At 36.4% G+C, this 17,740-nt stretch overlaps 1 protein-coding gene and 1 long non-coding RNA gene across 4 annotated transcripts; one reads left to right on the top strand and one right to left on the bottom strand.

Moving 5' to 3' along the window:
• Nucleotides 1-824: 824 nt before the first annotated feature.
• LOC105933608 (glutamate-rich protein 6) lies at nt 825-13,127 on the top strand. Of its 3 annotated transcripts, none has more exons than XM_012873211.3 (13): nt 825-1,115; nt 1,213-1,264; nt 3,036-3,157; nt 3,269-3,342; nt 4,983-5,090; nt 5,233-5,349; nt 5,478-5,635; nt 7,103-7,152; nt 7,276-7,379; nt 7,528-7,607; nt 7,716-7,871; nt 11,211-11,439; nt 11,582-13,127. In XM_012873211.3, the coding sequence occupies exons 1-13, from the start codon at nt 848-850 to the stop codon at nt 11,819-11,821; spliced, it is 1,758 nt and encodes a 585-aa protein (XP_012728665.2). In that variant the 5' UTR covers nt 825-847; the 3' UTR covers nt 11,822-13,127. The 3 variants fall into 3 exon arrangements, with proteins under 3 accessions (XP_012728665.2, XP_021177548.2, XP_021177549.2); XM_021321873.2 differs by having other exon boundaries at nt 11,585-13,125; XM_021321874.2 differs by having other exon boundaries at nt 11,211-11,467; nt 11,585-11,723.
• A 3,616-nt stretch (nt 13,128-16,743) lies between these two features.
• LOC118558861 lies at nt 16,744-17,665 on the bottom strand. Its single transcript, XR_004928532.1, has 2 exons — nt 17,276-17,665; nt 16,744-16,905 (listed from the first exon to the last, which is right to left on the bottom strand). It is a non-coding gene; the product is annotated as an uncharacterized LOC118558861 (long non-coding RNA).
• Nucleotides 17,666-17,740: the final 75 nt, after the last annotated feature.

The raw sequence follows: 17,740 nt of genomic DNA, 5'->3' as shown, positions 1-17,740 counted from the left end.
AGGAAGGGGGGGGAAAAAAAATGCAATAATTAGCATATATTGCCTTTAGATTTGCAGCAATGCCACTGAGGTAATGTAAACGGATTAATTTAATTCCCTGATCAAAAGGCAGAAAGAAATTAGCAAACAGAGCTGAAATAGTGCGATACAGTGAATTATTCCAGCCTACCTTCAGATGTACACACGCCGTGAGAAGCAAGTCGCTGTAAAACCTTTTTGAAAAAAAATAAACAACAGGCTTTATATTTAACACAAGAAACAACTGTCTATTGCTGTGCCTGCTATAAATGTTTGAATCCAGCTGAGGGAAATCAGGGTTTTATAGACTAAGGTATTGTTGTCAGCATTACTCATCGATCTGTCAGTAGTGACTGCAATTACCCCCCTTTGATGCATCATCCTGAATGAAAGGATAGTGGTGAAGTGCACTGTCTGTTATCAAGGAGTGAGATCATTTTATAGCCTTCAGTGAGTATATTACTGAGCGGTTTCCTCATCTTACTTTTGCACACACAAAAAAAAAGGTCTCCATTGCTCACTGAAATTGAGTTATTTTCTTCGCAAAATGTTCCAAAATGTGTATTTCAGCCTCGTGAGAGATCTATTCTCGAGCTACAAAGCATTACACACACACTTTCAAGTCATTACAGATTAAAGTAACGGATACGGGGGAGAAAATAATATTCTGAAACTACATGACATTTTAGATGATCTTGATGCACAGCTACTGCCAGGCAACTGCGCTTGAACAAAAACAAATAGGAAGGGGGTGGAATCGTAACTGTACTGTGTTCAGTCAGCTTCCTCTGGAGACTCTGCTTTGTTTGACATATCACGTTTTGAAAACATGAGTCTGACTCCGTCCTACGAGGGAGAGAGTGCCTCTGCCTCTCCTGAGAGTCCTGGAGAAGGTGACTTCTCCTCTCGACAGTTTTATGACAACTCGGAGAGCCTGGAGGAGCACGAGACATGTGACGAGAGAGGCCCCATTGTTAATAAGGTACCCGACAACTACTCCAGCGCCCCTTTGAAAGCTCCGATCTGTGCTTCGCTGATGACAAATGACCTTGAGAACGAACGCGCTGGCATTTCTTCTGAAGAACAGATTGAAAAAAGTGAGTTGGAAATGAAAAAAAAAATATGACAAATATATATAGCCAGTCTGTCTTTATGCTCTACAGGAATCCAATTTTCTGTTTCTTTGGTGTGTAGGACACTCTAGAGAACCAGAGGATTCAAGTACGTCGCTGGCAAAAAAGAAACTGTAAGAAAGTAGTAATATAAAAATATTTTTTTTATTCCTCTTTTTTCTTTCTTTGATATACCGTCTACTGTCATTAGTGCCACCATGATGCTGTTTTTACCTGTTTGAATTTGCTCCTTTTTACTGATATGGCACATTCTGAAAAAAGTTATCAGATCTGAAAAACACTTAAAATGTGTGCAGATTGACCTATATAGTGCTCCAATGGGCTCCAGGTCAATTCACCAATTCTCCAGGTAATACTTTAATTTCTTCTGCGGGTGATACCAAGTAATCCCATCACTTATGTGGCCCGCTTGTAACCATGTAGTAAAACGATATGTGTTCAAATTTAATTTCTTTTGATAATTTACAGAAACAAATCTTATTCAAATACTGAAACTTCCTGTATAATTTATTTTAGATTATTCTAAATTATTTCCAATAATTGTCTTTCTGGTCCTAGTTGGGGCCAGGTAGCTCATGAAACATGACATTTATGATTATGGAGCACCAGATTATGGATGGATGGAGAAATAAATTAGGGTAATCACAAAAAAATAAATAGATACACACACATGCACATACTGTTGTTTTATCCCAGTGGTTATTTCCTCTAAGGTTTATATATTCATACCTAATGTACATTGAAAGCGCTTGTAACCAAAGTCAAATTCCTTGATTGTTCACACAAACATGTCCAATCAAGCTTATTCTGACTCTGAGGTTTCCACTATCGAAAACATGAACTCACTGCGATGATGAATGGTGAAAAATACCAATGTAGACGTGCAAACAAGGGCTTCATTGTTGGAATCCCAATATAGAGTTTTCCATAGATTTTTAAAGAAGGATTAATAAACAGTAAAGTAAAATGTATACCCCTTCTACTAAGTTGTATTATCTTTTGAGAGCCAGTCTCATTTCCAAAAAAAAAACAAAAAAAAACAATCAAAATAATTTGAAATCTAAATCATAATTTAGATTGAAATTGGAATTTCATGGGTGTAAAAACCAGCAGTTGCACCAAACCATATCAGGGTTGTAATATATTTTGACCATAAGGTTTTCCATCCATCCATCCATCCATCCACTTTCTGACCCGCTTAATCCCTCATGGGGTCGTGGGGGTTGCTGGTGTCTATCTCCAGCGTTCACTGGGCGAGAGGCGGGGTACACCCTGCCTGGACAGGTCGCCAGTCTGTCGCAGACCATACGTTTTTATCCACTAAAATAACACAAAACTCGATATACAGTACAGTGGAAGCAGGCTGCAGGAAACGTGCACCACATCAGTAAAAATAGACCATAAGGCATTGGAACCTGCAGACAGTTTGTCTTGTAACTACATTTATTTTTTTTAATGTCTCTAGATGCATTGTAAATACTGTGAATATCTTAATTAATTTCATCCCTTCTACTACACTAAAAACTGTTTCTTGGTACCAAGGTTGATATTTATCATTTGTAAACACAGAAATAGCAATAATACTTACAGAAAGAGCAGTGATTATGTGCATTTCATCTTTATAGCAATGTTAGCCAGTAACCTTGCTAACTACTAAAACCTCACCAGATATAAAATAAGGCTTAAAAGAGCTAAAGTTTGTTAAAATGAATCTAAGATGTTTATCTTTCGGGAGGTAGACAAAACACACGCTTAGCATCTGTATACAGCACAACTGTAACCTCTAAAAGGTGCGTTTTACATGCTGATATATGGCTTCAGGCGTATTTTAGACAGTTGAATGAATCTGATGTCTGACTCTTATGTCTCTGTTCCTTGGAGCAGTCCGGCCTCATCACATTTAATGGAGGTCTGCACACTGGATGGAAGATTTATTACTCTGGTGAGCACTCAAACGCAGACAGATCGGGAGAGGGTGGAGCAGAGCCTCTCTTTCAGCTGTCAAGGTAAGCTGTGTCATCAGTTTGGAGAGAATGGGTCACCTGTTCCTGCCCCCTCTTTGCCTCCCATGACTTATGGACATCTGTCAGATTCCTAATTATTTCTCCGTGGTACAGTTCAAAGGGAAGTGGGGGATCTCCAGATGTTGCCTGATGAAATGATCATGGACACTGTCCCAGTGTATTTGAAGGTAGGCTGCTCGAATCAAAAGATATCTGGGTTATGTGAACAAGTCAAGCAAAAAAGCATGTTTTTGCTTCCAGCAAACTAACATGTGCATTCATAAATGAGATCTGTAAGCCATTCTCTATAGTCTGAGACCAATGTGAGTTTTATTGAATTTATACAGTTTTAGTTCATTACAATCAAAACGACCCCCTACCTAACAAAAATGTCATTGTTTTTCTTTTGTTTGGGTTATGATTTAGATCAATTTAGATCCTTAATTGATGCAGATGGACACTTTTTAATGTTTATTTTTTAGGGTAAGATTTTCCCTGAAATTGGAAAATGGTACTATGTATTTGTCTTTTGTTACCCAAGTTGTTTGCTTTAAGCTAAGTTTAATTGGAAAGAGGACCACATCCAGTGACTTTTACTCAAAAGCAGATTTCTGCGCATGCATTTGTTAAATATAGTTAAATACAGCAAGCGTTTTCAAAGAAAGAGTGACCTTTGTCCCATCCGTGAATAGATTTTTGAAATTCTAGACCAAGGATATATAAACAGTTTTTCCACAAAAAATTATAACACAAATACTCTTTATACTTTCGATCTACAGTGACAAGCAAGACTCTTTTATACAAGCATAAGACTTGTATGGAACAGGTCAAACTGACAAAAATTAAAAACAAATTTTATTTAGCAATTTTTTTATTCCCATATTTTGGCCTTGAGTGCTCACAACTTGATGATTTTAGCATGCTTTGTAAAACTTTTGGACATCACTGATTTAGATTACTTGTCTTGTACCATTACACAATGCTTTAAGTTATTTAATGTTTAATAAATAACTCTCGGTCTGTTAGGTATTGTCTGGAGAAAATCAACCCAAACAGCTGATATCAGGACAATAGTTGAAAGAGTGATTCGAGCACTGCCGATCTTTTAACAGCAAACTGGCACATGTAGAATAAAGGAGTGACAACTTCTCTTCAAGTTCAAAATTGTATTAACAGAAAGAAATTAACATCCAGAGAACATCACTATAGAATGCTGTTTGTCAACAAATCCTCTCTACCAGGCTAGTGAAACTTAACTAAACTACTAAGCAAAATGAAGACAAACATAAGCACAGGTACACACAAAAGAAACAAAAGGACAAATAAAATAGTTGAAAATCGTCATCAGAATGATTCATTGAATCCTTCACTGCAGATCTGAGTTAGAGGACTATAAAGTTCATCTTAAAGGACATAGAATGAGAATGAGTAATTTAGAACAACATTTGGTATCAGTTTCAACCCATTCCTAATGCAAATCCTGAGTTAAACAAAACATTATTTGATAAAATAACACTAACCCTAAAGTTATACAAAACACCATTAAATCAACATTAATGTTCCATATTAATGCAGTAGTAATGCTCATAGCACTAAAAACACATTAAGTAAACCATTATAAACCTTTCCTGTTTATTTCTCTGCCAAACCTCTGACGTTGTCTCTGACGGGGCCACAGTGCTGTGAGAACAGTACCCTGAGGGCCTGTAAAGGTCTCACATTTCAGTAGCTTTAAACTTTCATTCCTCGTGGCTTGATTGCACAACACTTGTAACTATGATCAACAATCTGTATATATTTTTTTATTAAGCTTTTTCCTTCACATTAGGAGACAGGAGATGACGAGACAGAGGAGGAGTATGATGTCCCTTGTCCAGGTCTCCCTCGTCTTATAGCATACAGAAGAGAGCCGAAACAAACTCTTCGTATTTCAAAGGTGGTGCCAAGCGAGTCCAGTTTTTAGAAACAACACAAACTGTCTCTTTTTTTCCCCAACAATAATAACTGAGTGTTGAGGCTATAATATCTGAGGTGAAAGGTGATTGTAAATTTATTTTTTATTCTTTTGCTGACTGCAGCTTCTAGAAGTTGAACCTGAAAAGAATGCTCCTCTTGCTCCATGTGAGTTCTGCCAGAAGCTCTGTCAGCCCTTCACACTCAGCGAATCGCTGGAAAATGAGATCCACTTCGATAGGGTGAGTGCAGTTGGTTTTACTTTACATCAATTCATTAGAAATGATTACACCAGAGATAAGCTTTGCAGAATGAGAGGATCACACTCATTTGTAAAAAAATAAGTAATTTTCACATTATTGTTATTCAGGCCTTCTATTGTCAGGAAGCTAAACAAATAAGAGAACTCATCCAGATGGAAAAGGAGAAACTGGAACTGAAATACTATAGTAGGATGATTTTTGTGGACACTTATAGGTCTACCAGCAGAGAGGAGTGTGAAACTCCAAAAGAACCACATGAAGGACGGTGGGTGGCGAGCCATTATTACCAGTCTTTCTGCCATTCACTGGACAGTACTGTTTTCATAAAAAAGACACAAGCTCTCAAAAGTGTTCCTGTTCCGATATTTTTTTTTCCACATTTTACATGTTACGTCCACAAATCTATCTTGAATCTATCTTGTTGGGACTTTATGTGATGGACCAACACAAAGTTGCTTATAATCATGAATTTGACGAAAAAAGATACCTGGGTTTCCATTTCTTCATATTGAAATGGTAAAATGTGGCAGATTTATGTAATCAAACTCCTGTATTTTGACAACCCTCCAAAAAAACACACACACAAAAAAAAAAAAAATTGCACCTAATTGCCATTAGAACTTATCTGATTTGAAAAGGGTGGCTTAAATGTGTGCAATTGCATCTTAGTATAAATACAGACAGAACAAGCAAACTCCATACAGACAGGTCTCCAGCCAGCATTTGAACCCAGGACTGTCTTGCTGCAAGAAACCAGTGGTAACACTTACACAACTGTGTAGCTATTGCTCAATCTATAATTTTAAAATTCAAAAGGTTTGACTGGCCAAGGACCGAACTAATCAGCCAAGCAGCCAGGAGACCCATCGTAATTCCGGAGGAGCTGCAGAAATCCACAGCTCAGTTTAAGGAATCTGTCCACAGGACATCTATCAGTCATGCCCTCCACAAATCAGACATTTCTGCAAGAACGGCATGAAGAAAGTCATTTTGAAAAGAAAGTCAGAAGAAGTCCTCATTTCATTTTGCCACAAGCCATCTAGCACCCCCAACAAACAGGTCACATGAGACCAATAAAAAATATTTACCATCGGGGGTGGTGACTGCGTTATGGGATGCTTTTCTTCAGCAGGGTCAGGGAAGCTGGTCAGAGCTGATGGGAAAATTGGTGAAGCTAAATATAGGACGATCCTGGAAGAAAACCTGTCAGAGACGATGGTAAATGGCTTCAGTATGACGTTGGAGGTTCAAATTCCAACAGGACATTGATCCTATACATAGGATTTCAATATATCGATGTACATAAATCTACTTAAGAATCTGTGACAGGGCTTGTCCATCCAATCTGACTGAGATAAACTGTTTTTTCCAAAGAAGAATTGATAGAAGTTTCAGCCCTTACAAGTGCAAATCTGGTAGAGACAGACCCCAAAATACTTGCAGCTGTAGTTTCCACAAAACATGATCCTAGAAAGCACTGACTGAGGGGTGAATCGTAATACAAAGTGATCTATTGAGATTTATGTTTGTAACGATAAAAGTCATGCATCCTTTTCCTTTCCTTCCACTACTATGTGCTACTTTGTGTTGATCTATCACAAAACATTTAAGGATTTTACATCCACTTTTTTTTCTTTTTTTTTACTATCTGTAGAGACTGGTAATATAGTGTTTTGAGCACTTATATTGCATTGTTATATCTAATGTAGAAGGTTTTTGGATTTTCTGACAGGGTGAAACAATTGCAACAGCGAAGACAACTAAGAATATGGGAAAAATCAGGTATACGTTTAAGCTTAAGGCCTCTTTGGATAAAGAAGCTGAAAAGATTACCTTAAGCATATTGTGTTTCATGCCTCTTACGGAAGAGGGACAATGAATGGATATTCTCCTTTCATTGCTCAGGCTTGACTACAATACAAACAGAGATGAGATTTCAGCTTCCCATCCCAGGGAAAAATGCTGGTGGTACATTACCAACACTAGACGAGACATATGATAAACCAAAGGTATGTATGTCACAGCTGTGATCTGTCCAAAACAGTAATTTGTGTCTTTTCAGAAGACAACTGTCTATCTATATTTGCACAAAATACAAATATAGATAATGCTATTAAATTAATTTAAGGTTATGTATAACTTTCTGTTTTGTGGCAGATAAAAGATGTAACACAGAAATTCTACAAAACTGGAACATGTTTCCGGATCATGTATTCAGATGGAACCGGTACCGTTTTGTATCCTTTGAAGCAGTGAAAAAAAGAGGAAAAATCAAGAAGAATTCATGTTTTTTTTTGCTTTTGAGAAAGGGTTCGCACAGTGTTAATGATCCTTCATAGACGAAGTTATCCCTCTGGGAAACCAGCCATCGTAATATCCTCAGCGGAAGCTGCTCACTTCACTTACATAATCCTTGAGGACAAGGACACAGATCCCAGCATCAAAGGCATTTTCACAACTAAAGGCTACTCTACCTGCTACCATTCCAATGGACTGATGTGGTAACTGTTTCTTGACTAATTATTTAGTGTCATAAATAAGGTTTTTCATAAATTTCGAAAACATATTCTACCACTCCACTGTCTTTACATGTTAACAGTCTCTTTCAGAACGTGTAAAGTTAAAAAATATGACATTTTAATTCTAAATTGGTTACTGGTCACAACTCCCCTATTCTTTCTAAGACTGGAGGAATGACTTGAAGAAATGGGAAGCAATTTTTTTCTAATAATTTAATTTGGTGCATATTTGCATTTTTTTTATTCCTTTAAATCACAGTAGCTGTGTATTTAAATATTTTTAAGAATTCCTTTTCTGTAGTGGGGAGGGAATGAGGTCATGGCCAAATGCATTTGTTCCCAAACTTTTCTTGGTGGAAACCCCCTGTGATTTAGAAGAAAAGAAAGTTTCATCATTGGTGTTTGGTTGTAGCTCAAGCAGTTGGGTATGGATTTTCCTTCTCAGTGGGCTTTTGTTAAAACAAAGAGCAAACCCGCGGGGGTCTGGTGGTAGCCTTATTTCGATTATTCAGACACATTTGTCTCAATTTCTCATTTGTTGTCGACTGATGGAAAATAATCCACTGATAGCAGGAATAAGAATCAAGAGTCAAGATCCATCAAGAATCCTTATTGTTCGTGGTCAAATTGTTTGTGAGACGGACACCGGCTTAGGATGAAGACAGATAACATATAACACTACAGGATATTTCTGCAAACGAGTCCAGAATCCTGGTAAAAATCATGACAAGTACAGTTGTGTTCGAAATAATAGCAGTGCCTCAACAGCAGCAAGAAAATCACTGGTGTTATTAACATTTCAAACTCTATACCCCAGATAAGTTTCTGGGGGGTAAAATAAAGGTATAGAAAACCAACAAACCCAACAGGACAGCCATGCATACTGTGGATTCTGTGAAATTGAATGATTAACTGAAAAGGGTGTGTTCAAAAAAATAGCAGTGGTGAGTTCAATTAGAGAGGGCATCAATTAGGGAGGGTATTCTGGGAAAAAAGGGTGTTAACAGGTGATCCGTATTTAAGGATCAAGACAACTGGCATGCTGGCTGTGCATTTGTCCTGAAAAAACAAGGAAAATGGGTCGTTCAAAACACTGTTCTGAAGATGAGCGTTTCCTAATAAAAAAAATGATTAAAGAAGGGAAAACATACAAAGAGGTGCAGAAAATCATTGGCTGTTCAGCTAAAATGATCTCAAATGCCCTGAAATGGGAGCAAAAAACTGAAAAACGAGGAAGAAAAAGAAAGACAACCCCTCGAATGGACAGAAGAATAGCCAAACTGGCGAAGACTCAGCCAATGATGGGATCCAAGAGGATCAAGCAAGACCTTCAGTTGACAGTGAGTACTGTGACAATCAGAAGACGTCTTACTGAGGTTAACCTTCCAGCAAGAAGCCCCCGCAAAGTCCCACTGCTGAGAAAAAGACATGTGCAGAAGCGTTTACAATTTGCCAAAGAGCACATTGACTGGCCTGAAAAGAAATGGCATAATATCTTGTGGACAGATGAAAGCAAGATTGTTCTTTTTGGGTCTAAGGGTCACAGGCAGTATGTCAGACGCCCTGCAAACACAGAATTCAAGCCACAGTACTCACTGAAGACCATTAAGCATGGTGGTGCAAGCATCATGATATGGGGATGTTTTTCATACTATGGTGTTGGTCTGATTCACCGCATACAAGGGATCATGGATCAGTTCCAGTACATCAGGATCCTGGAAGAGGTCATGCTGCCATATGCTGAGGAGGAAATGCCTTTGAGGTGGACCTTTCAACAGGATAATGACCCCAAACACACCAGCAAGCGAGCAAAAGCATGGTTCCAGATGAACAAGATTCAACTGATGGAGTGGCCAGCACAATCCCCGGACCTTAATCCTATTGAAAACTTGTGGGCTGACATAAAAAGTGCAGTGCATGAGGCAAAACCAAGAAACGCTGAGGAATTGTGGAATACAGTGCAATTATCCTGGGCTGCAATACCTGTGGAACGATGCCAGAAGTTGGTTGACTCCATGCACCACAGATGTGAAGCAGTCATCAGAAACCGTGGTTTTGCAACAAAATATTAGTTTAGGATACTCAGCTAGGTTCACTTATCAAGAATTTCTTTGTTTGTACAGTACATTTTTGAGTTTCCAAGGAAAGATGGCAACACTGCTATTCTTTTGAACATGCCATTTCTTACTTTATTTGAAATATTATTATTATTATTTAAGTTTTGATGACTTTGCGCAATTGTTTTGCTTTGGAATAGAATGTACTGTGTCCCCAATGTATCTGTGTTCATTAAAGTACAATTTCTTTGAAGAATTTTGACATTTACTCATTTTTCTAAAGGCACTGCTATTATTTCGAACACAACTGTAGGTGGAATAATTAAGACAGAAGATTACCCCCATATTGCAAAACTTTACCTCAAATCAACAATTACATGGTTATAACCTAGACACAGTTTGGAGCTCCAAAATCACAGTGCTCCCATGCAATCTTCTGCAATGATCTGGAATAACCGATCTTAACTCTACTGAAAATCTGTGGACTGTGATTAAAGCTTGAATTTGTGAATCTGTGCCGGGAAGCAAGGCAACTTGAATTATCTCGACTATTTCTGATAAAACGAGTGGCCAAATTTCTAGCTGAAATTATGCCAGGACCTGCAATGATTCTTGCCAAGGCATAAGCCAAGGGATTTGTCCAAATATTAACGGGGTTGCGGTTATTTATTGAAGCCTAAGTGCGTCACATTGATACACCTGCCTCCAATTCTCATCTTTGAAAATCATCGAAGGTATGTTTTATTATTAGTCCAATGAAGATAAAAAATGATAGACATGGTAGTTAAAATCCAGCAATCAAGACAATATTCATGCTGAGTTTGCATTTTGGCTCCTGAGCGAACATTTAATATGCACACATGTGCAATGGTTATGGTCCTGCAGGGATGTGGTCTATAGGTATAAATGTTTGTATATATATATATATATATATATATATATATATATATATATATATATATATATATATATATATATATATATATACAAACATACGTGTGTGTGTGTGTGTGCGTGTGTGTGTGTGTGTGTGTGTGCGTGTGTGTGTGTGTGTGTGTTATATGGTGTTTGTATTGTTTGTTGTTAAATTTACTATTTGGAAGGATTGTCTAAAATAAAATATTCATTAATTTATTCATAATGACAAGGTGCTAAAAATTATAAGAATCTTGTGTTTTTCTGTGTTTACTAAATAGTTACTGTTGTTGAGACATTGTCCTTTTTTTGTTGTTGTGTTTTTTTTTTTTTTCTTCTGTGTTTAAAGGTTGAACCTAACCTCTGGTGGAGGTCTCTGCTTCAGTGAGACAGGAAATTTGAGGAGGCGTTGGAACTGGTTGTATTGTGACCCACATGTGCATAAACTTCCATTCAAGCCTCTCACCTTTGCCCTTGGGCCACACATCAGTGTGCGTATACATTCACAAGAGTGTGTGTATGTCACCTTTGTGCATAAGGAAAACCATGTACGCTTCAGTGTTGGATCAGAGCCCGAGGTGGGTCAGCACAGATGCAAAACACATGGTACATCTTTTGTTTAAATATTTTCCCCATTTTATAATGTATGATGAAAACACAGCAGCCATGGTTTACTGATGTAGAACAATTTTTTTTTCTTTTTTTTTTTTTTCTTAAAAGCAGCTTATTTGCCCAGAAAGCCATGACAAGTCAGGCCAAAGCATCTTGGAGAGATTCATTCAAACAAAGAAGACAGAGATTTACTCTCTGCTTGACCAGATGCAAACCTGCATGTCTCGCCCAACTGCAAATGTGCAGAAGATAAAGCCACATTACCGTTTCATTGCCCAGAAGGAGCGGCTTAGCAAGCAAGTGGAAAAAGAGAAGTCACCCAAAGAGATAAAGGCTCATGCAAATTAAAGGAGGAATACAAAAACTGGTTTATGATGTTTGGCAGTGCCAGAGTTTGCAGAATTGTGTTATTTCCAATCCCTTGAGGATCTTGAGCTTGCAGTCATTCTCTATTATGTTTAATAATGGGAAAACAAAACATCACCAGTCCCACAGATTACAAAAAATATATTATAAGAATTATAAAAACACAATATTATCATGTTTTGTTATTTAATATCCACCTTCTGATCTTCATTATGCATGCCAGTTTGTGCATTTAGGGCACAAACTGCACTCACTCAACACATAAAGCCAGCCCATGCCTGTGACTGGTAGGTATCAGGAAAGAGGGCTCTCTGGGAGCAGTTCCAGACTCGGTTCACTGTATAGCAAAGCAAAACTGAGTCTGGCTGGACAGGCTAATCGGCAGGCACAGCCCGTAACCTAGCAACCCAAGTGAATTATATCTCATCTTACATTAAAGCTATAATTATTGAAATAAATCACATACACAATTTAACAATGCCAATAAAACACTTAACTACAGCTAAAAAGAAACAGACAGCTAACGGTTAGCATTATGCTAATTTGCATTGAAAATCCCGAAGGGTTTGAAAGGGTGACGCAACAACAGCACTGCATTGTGGGATACCGGGGCATCTGGAAACAGGGTTACATTTGTTTACACTGCCTTCATTCACAACACTGTCTGCGTTCCCTGTTCCTTTTTTTTTTTTAAGTCAGAAACATGGTGCAAATGTGCTGTGTTATTAACTGTCACACTCATTTTACACAATCGCTTTGGGAAAAAGAGTTTTCGTTTTTTAAAAGTGGTAATAAAGCCAAGGAGCTCGGATCTCTGAACTACCAAAGAGACTCTGAATGGACCCTGGATTGCAGCAATGAGACAACCAAACCTCCCTTTTAGCGCTTTATCCCAATATATGAGTGTGTGTTCACGGCATTTTCAGACTGGTTAGTTTGAATCAAAGCTTGTTGTGGTGTCTTACACTGAGTTTTTAGCAGGCTGCTAGTGCTAGCCAGTCGAGGATAGTAAACAGAGTAGAAGTAAAGGAGGCCCTCTATTTCCACCAAGCATAGGAGATTCATTTAGGCTACATCTTAAGTCGTCCTCATTCCTTTGATTTTATCTGTGATATAAAATTTTATTCAAAGCAATTTTAAAAGTAATAATGGGCATGTGTGTGTCTCAAAGCTTATGTTTTATGCAGAGATTTAACAGGCAGCTGGCCTAGCCAGCTGAGGATAGTAAACAAAGGAGACCATTTGGGAAAATTCCCTGTTTGATAAGTAAATTAATCGTTAAGCCCCAAAATATGTCCAACATAAATGCAGAGTGGAATCCATAATTCAAATTATTTTAAACAAATTTATGCAGCAGACAACAGAGCAGAGGAGGAGCACTGAGAGGTGAAGGTGTGTTATATGTATATATGTTATATATATATATATATATATATATATATATATATATATATATATATATATATATATATATATAGATGAGTTTTCCATTAAAGAAGAAAAAAATTGGAGATCCTGGACCCACCCAAAGTTGCTTTGTCCATGAGCCTTTAAAGATGTAACATTTCTGAATTAATCGCTGGCATAAAAGCTAACTCAATGACGATATAGGAAACAAGCTCAGCGTCGGAGAATGACGGTGGATGGCAGCAGCAGGTCATGTAAATTCTTTGTCCAGTTATCATGCTCATATGAAGCAATCCCACTGATTCTAGAGACTTTCTTAAATTAGCAAAACTTTGGAACAGGGTCTAACTTGTCTCGGTACAGTCCATTCCCTTTCTGTTTAGCACCATCTATTTTTCAAGCCATTTGTGTCTCCATCTCTGACAGCAAGGCATCCGAATCATTCATCCGAATCATTCATTGCAACAGATATTTAACAGACATGAATGTCTAGGCAATTGAGAAGATAAAACAGGCTAGTTTGACACTGCAGAAAGATGGCTTCCAACCCAGCTCTTCCCTGTAGTAATAGGCAGCTTATCATTCAAAAACTGTTGCTGTATCTTTGCTGGATTTGCAGGAGGCTTCACTTCCTCAGCTTCTGGGTCTGACTCAGGGTTTCCACATCTATAAAGTGCGAGTATAAACATTGAGTTGGGGGTCGAAGTCAGCTACCGCTTATTTGCATAAAATTGACAGAGCCCTAAAAGCAGTTCATTCTGAAAGAAGCTCAAAATAGGTGAAACTATAAAGGTGAAATCTTATGATCTGAGAATAATTTTGTGCTAAAGATTTAATGGACATGTTTTGTATAGCTCATAGACCTATTCTAAATATTTAAAAGGAAGCACAATATATCCCCTTTAAAATAATAAAGTGTTATTTGCTGTTGCTTTAAATTTTGCTTATTTATTTTTGTTGAGTGAAACTGCTACATATGTCAGCTGTCATTTCCTTGAATACAATTCATTTATACCACTTCTAGACACAAGGAAAACTGCAGACAAGCTGTCTATGGACTCCCACAATTGACAAGCATCAAAGTATTGCAGACATCATTGGTTTTCTGACATAAAATTATGTGCATTTACATCTGCTATGTGCATTTACATCTGCCATGCTTGCATATGGTTGCACCAACTGACAATATAAAGACTTATAATGCAAGCAGCTCTCAACTGCAGTCCGGTGGATTCATTTTTACACCGTGCTGTTCAGTTTCTGAAGCAAATTTCAAATTAATTTAGAGAATAAAACAATATAAGACACAAACTGAACATGTTAATATCCATACATTAGAGAACTGTAAAAAGCTTTGAATGAAGAAAGGATGTTCAATGGTGGTTAGCCTTCAATCTGTTGCCATTTTACCACTAAAGAAATCATTGCAGACATGACCATGAATAGTTATTTTTCATTTTCTCTGCGTGATAACTCACATGTTTAATGTCCTTTTCTCTATTAGTATTTCACTGTTATCCTGCTTTTAAGAAGACATTCCAATAATGAGCAATGTCTATGTTTTTCATCTGAGTTAAATTAAAACTAGATATGATTCTTTTGATAAATAAGATGTGTTATTAACATCATGTAATTGATGCTGTGGTGTAGCTCTCAGTTTTCTGTCTCAATTAGTGATTATATTGTTACTAAAGATTCCTGCAAATTGATGCTGATGAATTAAGATTTTAAAAGATCAGCCTTAAACCAATTGTAGTGTGATTTTGATTTATACATTATTTATATTGTCTAGGTTATGTGTGAATAACTCATTTAAAAGGAAACCACTAAAAACACATATGAATTGTAAATTTTATGACTTTACAAGAAATAAGATGCTTGATTTAAAAGTACTTGATTTAAAAAAAGGCCCTTTATCCTTTAATTAAACAGCAATTTAAGATGAAAAAGGTAAAACACTAGTGATATCTCATTCAGTCGACGTAGGACCAGTTTGACAGAACATAACTGGTTTTGCAAATTAATCTTTTACGTGATCCACCAAAAGATTGCTAATTAGAGTTCTTCCCAGAACCTTTAAATAATTCAGTTCACGCAAATACTGATGGTGAGCATATGCAGTAATGGTCAAAAAAAAAAAAAAAAAAGACAGCTTCGATCAGTTCAAGGGTTTGCATGTAAAAAAAATCCTCAAGTGTACAAAACCCACAAACCACGTCATGATTTATTAAACAAAGATGAACCTAAAGTGAAAAATCTTCTGAAAACTTAAGTGCATTATTTGAATTGCTGTTAAAAAATATAAAACCATTTTCTTCAATGTTCAGTCTGGCCTGTGCATTGGAAAACTAACCTCTTACAATCTTTCAAAGTTTTCTTGTTTTAAAAATAATGCCTGACATCTTCTGAAACTGGAAAAGGTCTGGAAAAGAGAAAATATTGTGAGCAACAGTTGTGTGGACGAAAATGTCTTTGCTGATAAAAAGGGGGTTGTCAAAATCTTTCACAATTTTATCTAACTTTCTGTTCAGCTACTACCATTAAGAAAATGACACATAGATAAGACAATAATGTTACAAAATGGAAGAATGGCGTACATGATAAAAATCCAAACTGTGAAAAGCAAGGGTGATTTTTCTTTGATTCAAAATAGCGATACATATAATCTCTGTTTTCGCAAGTCTCAGAAAGTAGAGGATGGAAATTACCACTAACTTTCAGCAAAAAAGGCAGACTCTAATTCTGTTTACATTTAACGAGCCAAGTTAATTGATAGGTATAAACAATGTGACTTTTGGTTGTTGTGAAACTTAGAAGCGACAATATACCCACAAAGATGGGTCTGATCTGAAGCATTCAAAGTTATAAGCTTTTGTTAAACCAATTAATAATTAATATTTTTTGCCCTGGCCAGTGTTCTATTCGTCCTTGCGACAGAGGAAATCCTGCTAAACAATAATTCATCTGGTCAACGCTCGTTGATTTCAGGAGGCAAATTCAACACTGAAGTTAGCATTGGATTTGAAGTCTCCAATTCAACAACTTTTTACATGCTGCAAAACCCGAGGCTGCATATTTTAAGCTGTTATAGCTCATAAGGACAGTGAAGCTGCTTGTAAAAGTTATCTACCAATACTTTAAAGAAACAGTTACAAAGGTTAGGGTCTGTGCATGTTTTAAAAATTGGAAGTCCAAATCAGATATTTTAAAAAACGAAATAAAAGTGTTAATTTGATGTTTGTTGTTAATTAAAAAATATTAATCCGAAATACCAGCAAGTTTTTGTTTTTACTAGTCAAAACAGATTAGTAGGATTTCCACTTAGTTATTTTTTTTATATCGTTTCATGTCTAAAACATTAAACTCAAAATCAAAAAGAAAGAACACTAGTTTTGGGATTCTGCGAATACGAGGGGGTTCTGTTTTCTTCTATAGGCAGCACTTGAAAGGTATTGTCCCACATATTTTCTCCACCACAAAACAAACAAGCAAACATATGAAAACTAAACACATTTAATATTTGTGAGGTTGGGAAAAAATAAGTTACCATAAAATATGTGTCTTACTTTATTGCACTTTGAGCCAGGTGATGAAACGCCTCACAAATACCAAATATCGGCAGTGACATCACATGATAAAACATACTTTGCCTGCCCAATCTGAACAGTGGAGTATGTTCTCTACTATTCATTTTACTTTGCATGCAATTTTAGGTTTTTATTATGCTAAACAAAAAAATTCCAGCGAGTTGAATTGCCACTCATTTTTTTAAAAACAAAAACTCTAAATTTGATATAGATATGTATATCTATCTATCTATCTATCTATCTATCTATCTATCTATCTATCTATATATATATATATATATATATATATATATATATATATATATATATATATATATATATATATATATTTATTATGTGTGTGTGTGTGTGTGTGTGTGAGAGCTTCCCAACATGTCATTTTATTTATTTTTAGAGTAGACTCAAGCCCTAATTAGTGTTTTGGATGTTAAATAATAAGAACTTGATATATTATAACATGATATATTCCTGATTTATATTATTTTGTAACAGCAGTAAAAATATTTCACAAATCAATGTTTTTATTATAAACCAAATAATTGGTTTAAAATAACAGCAGGTTTCAAGTTGGTACAGTCCTCTTTAGAGACTTTTAATACACATAAGGGAAATGTGAGAAAACAGATTAGTGCTACACTACCGATGGCAGAAACCTAAGAATCTTTCTTTCAATTGTAAACCCGACCAGAACATAACGAGTAAAGAAAATAAAACCTTCAAAGAACCGAAAACCATTTTATTCTACATGTCTATACACCTACATTAAGCTTCAATACAGCACTGGTGCAAATGTAAACCAGGACAGGATGATGAGATTTCAAGTAAAAGAAGATTTTAAGGAATCTCTTTGTGTATTTTTCTTTGTGTCTGCTCCTTTCTTGTTCTCTGGTTGCTAAGTTACACTGGA

This window comes from Fundulus heteroclitus, unplaced genomic scaffold (assembly GCF_011125445.2).
Source record: "Fundulus heteroclitus isolate FHET01 unplaced genomic scaffold, MU-UCD_Fhet_4.1 scaffold_168, whole genome shotgun sequence".
Classification (NCBI taxonomy): domain Eukaryota; kingdom Metazoa; phylum Chordata; class Actinopteri; order Cyprinodontiformes; family Fundulidae; genus Fundulus; species Fundulus heteroclitus.
This window is presented reverse-complemented; position numbering and strand designations above follow the sequence as displayed.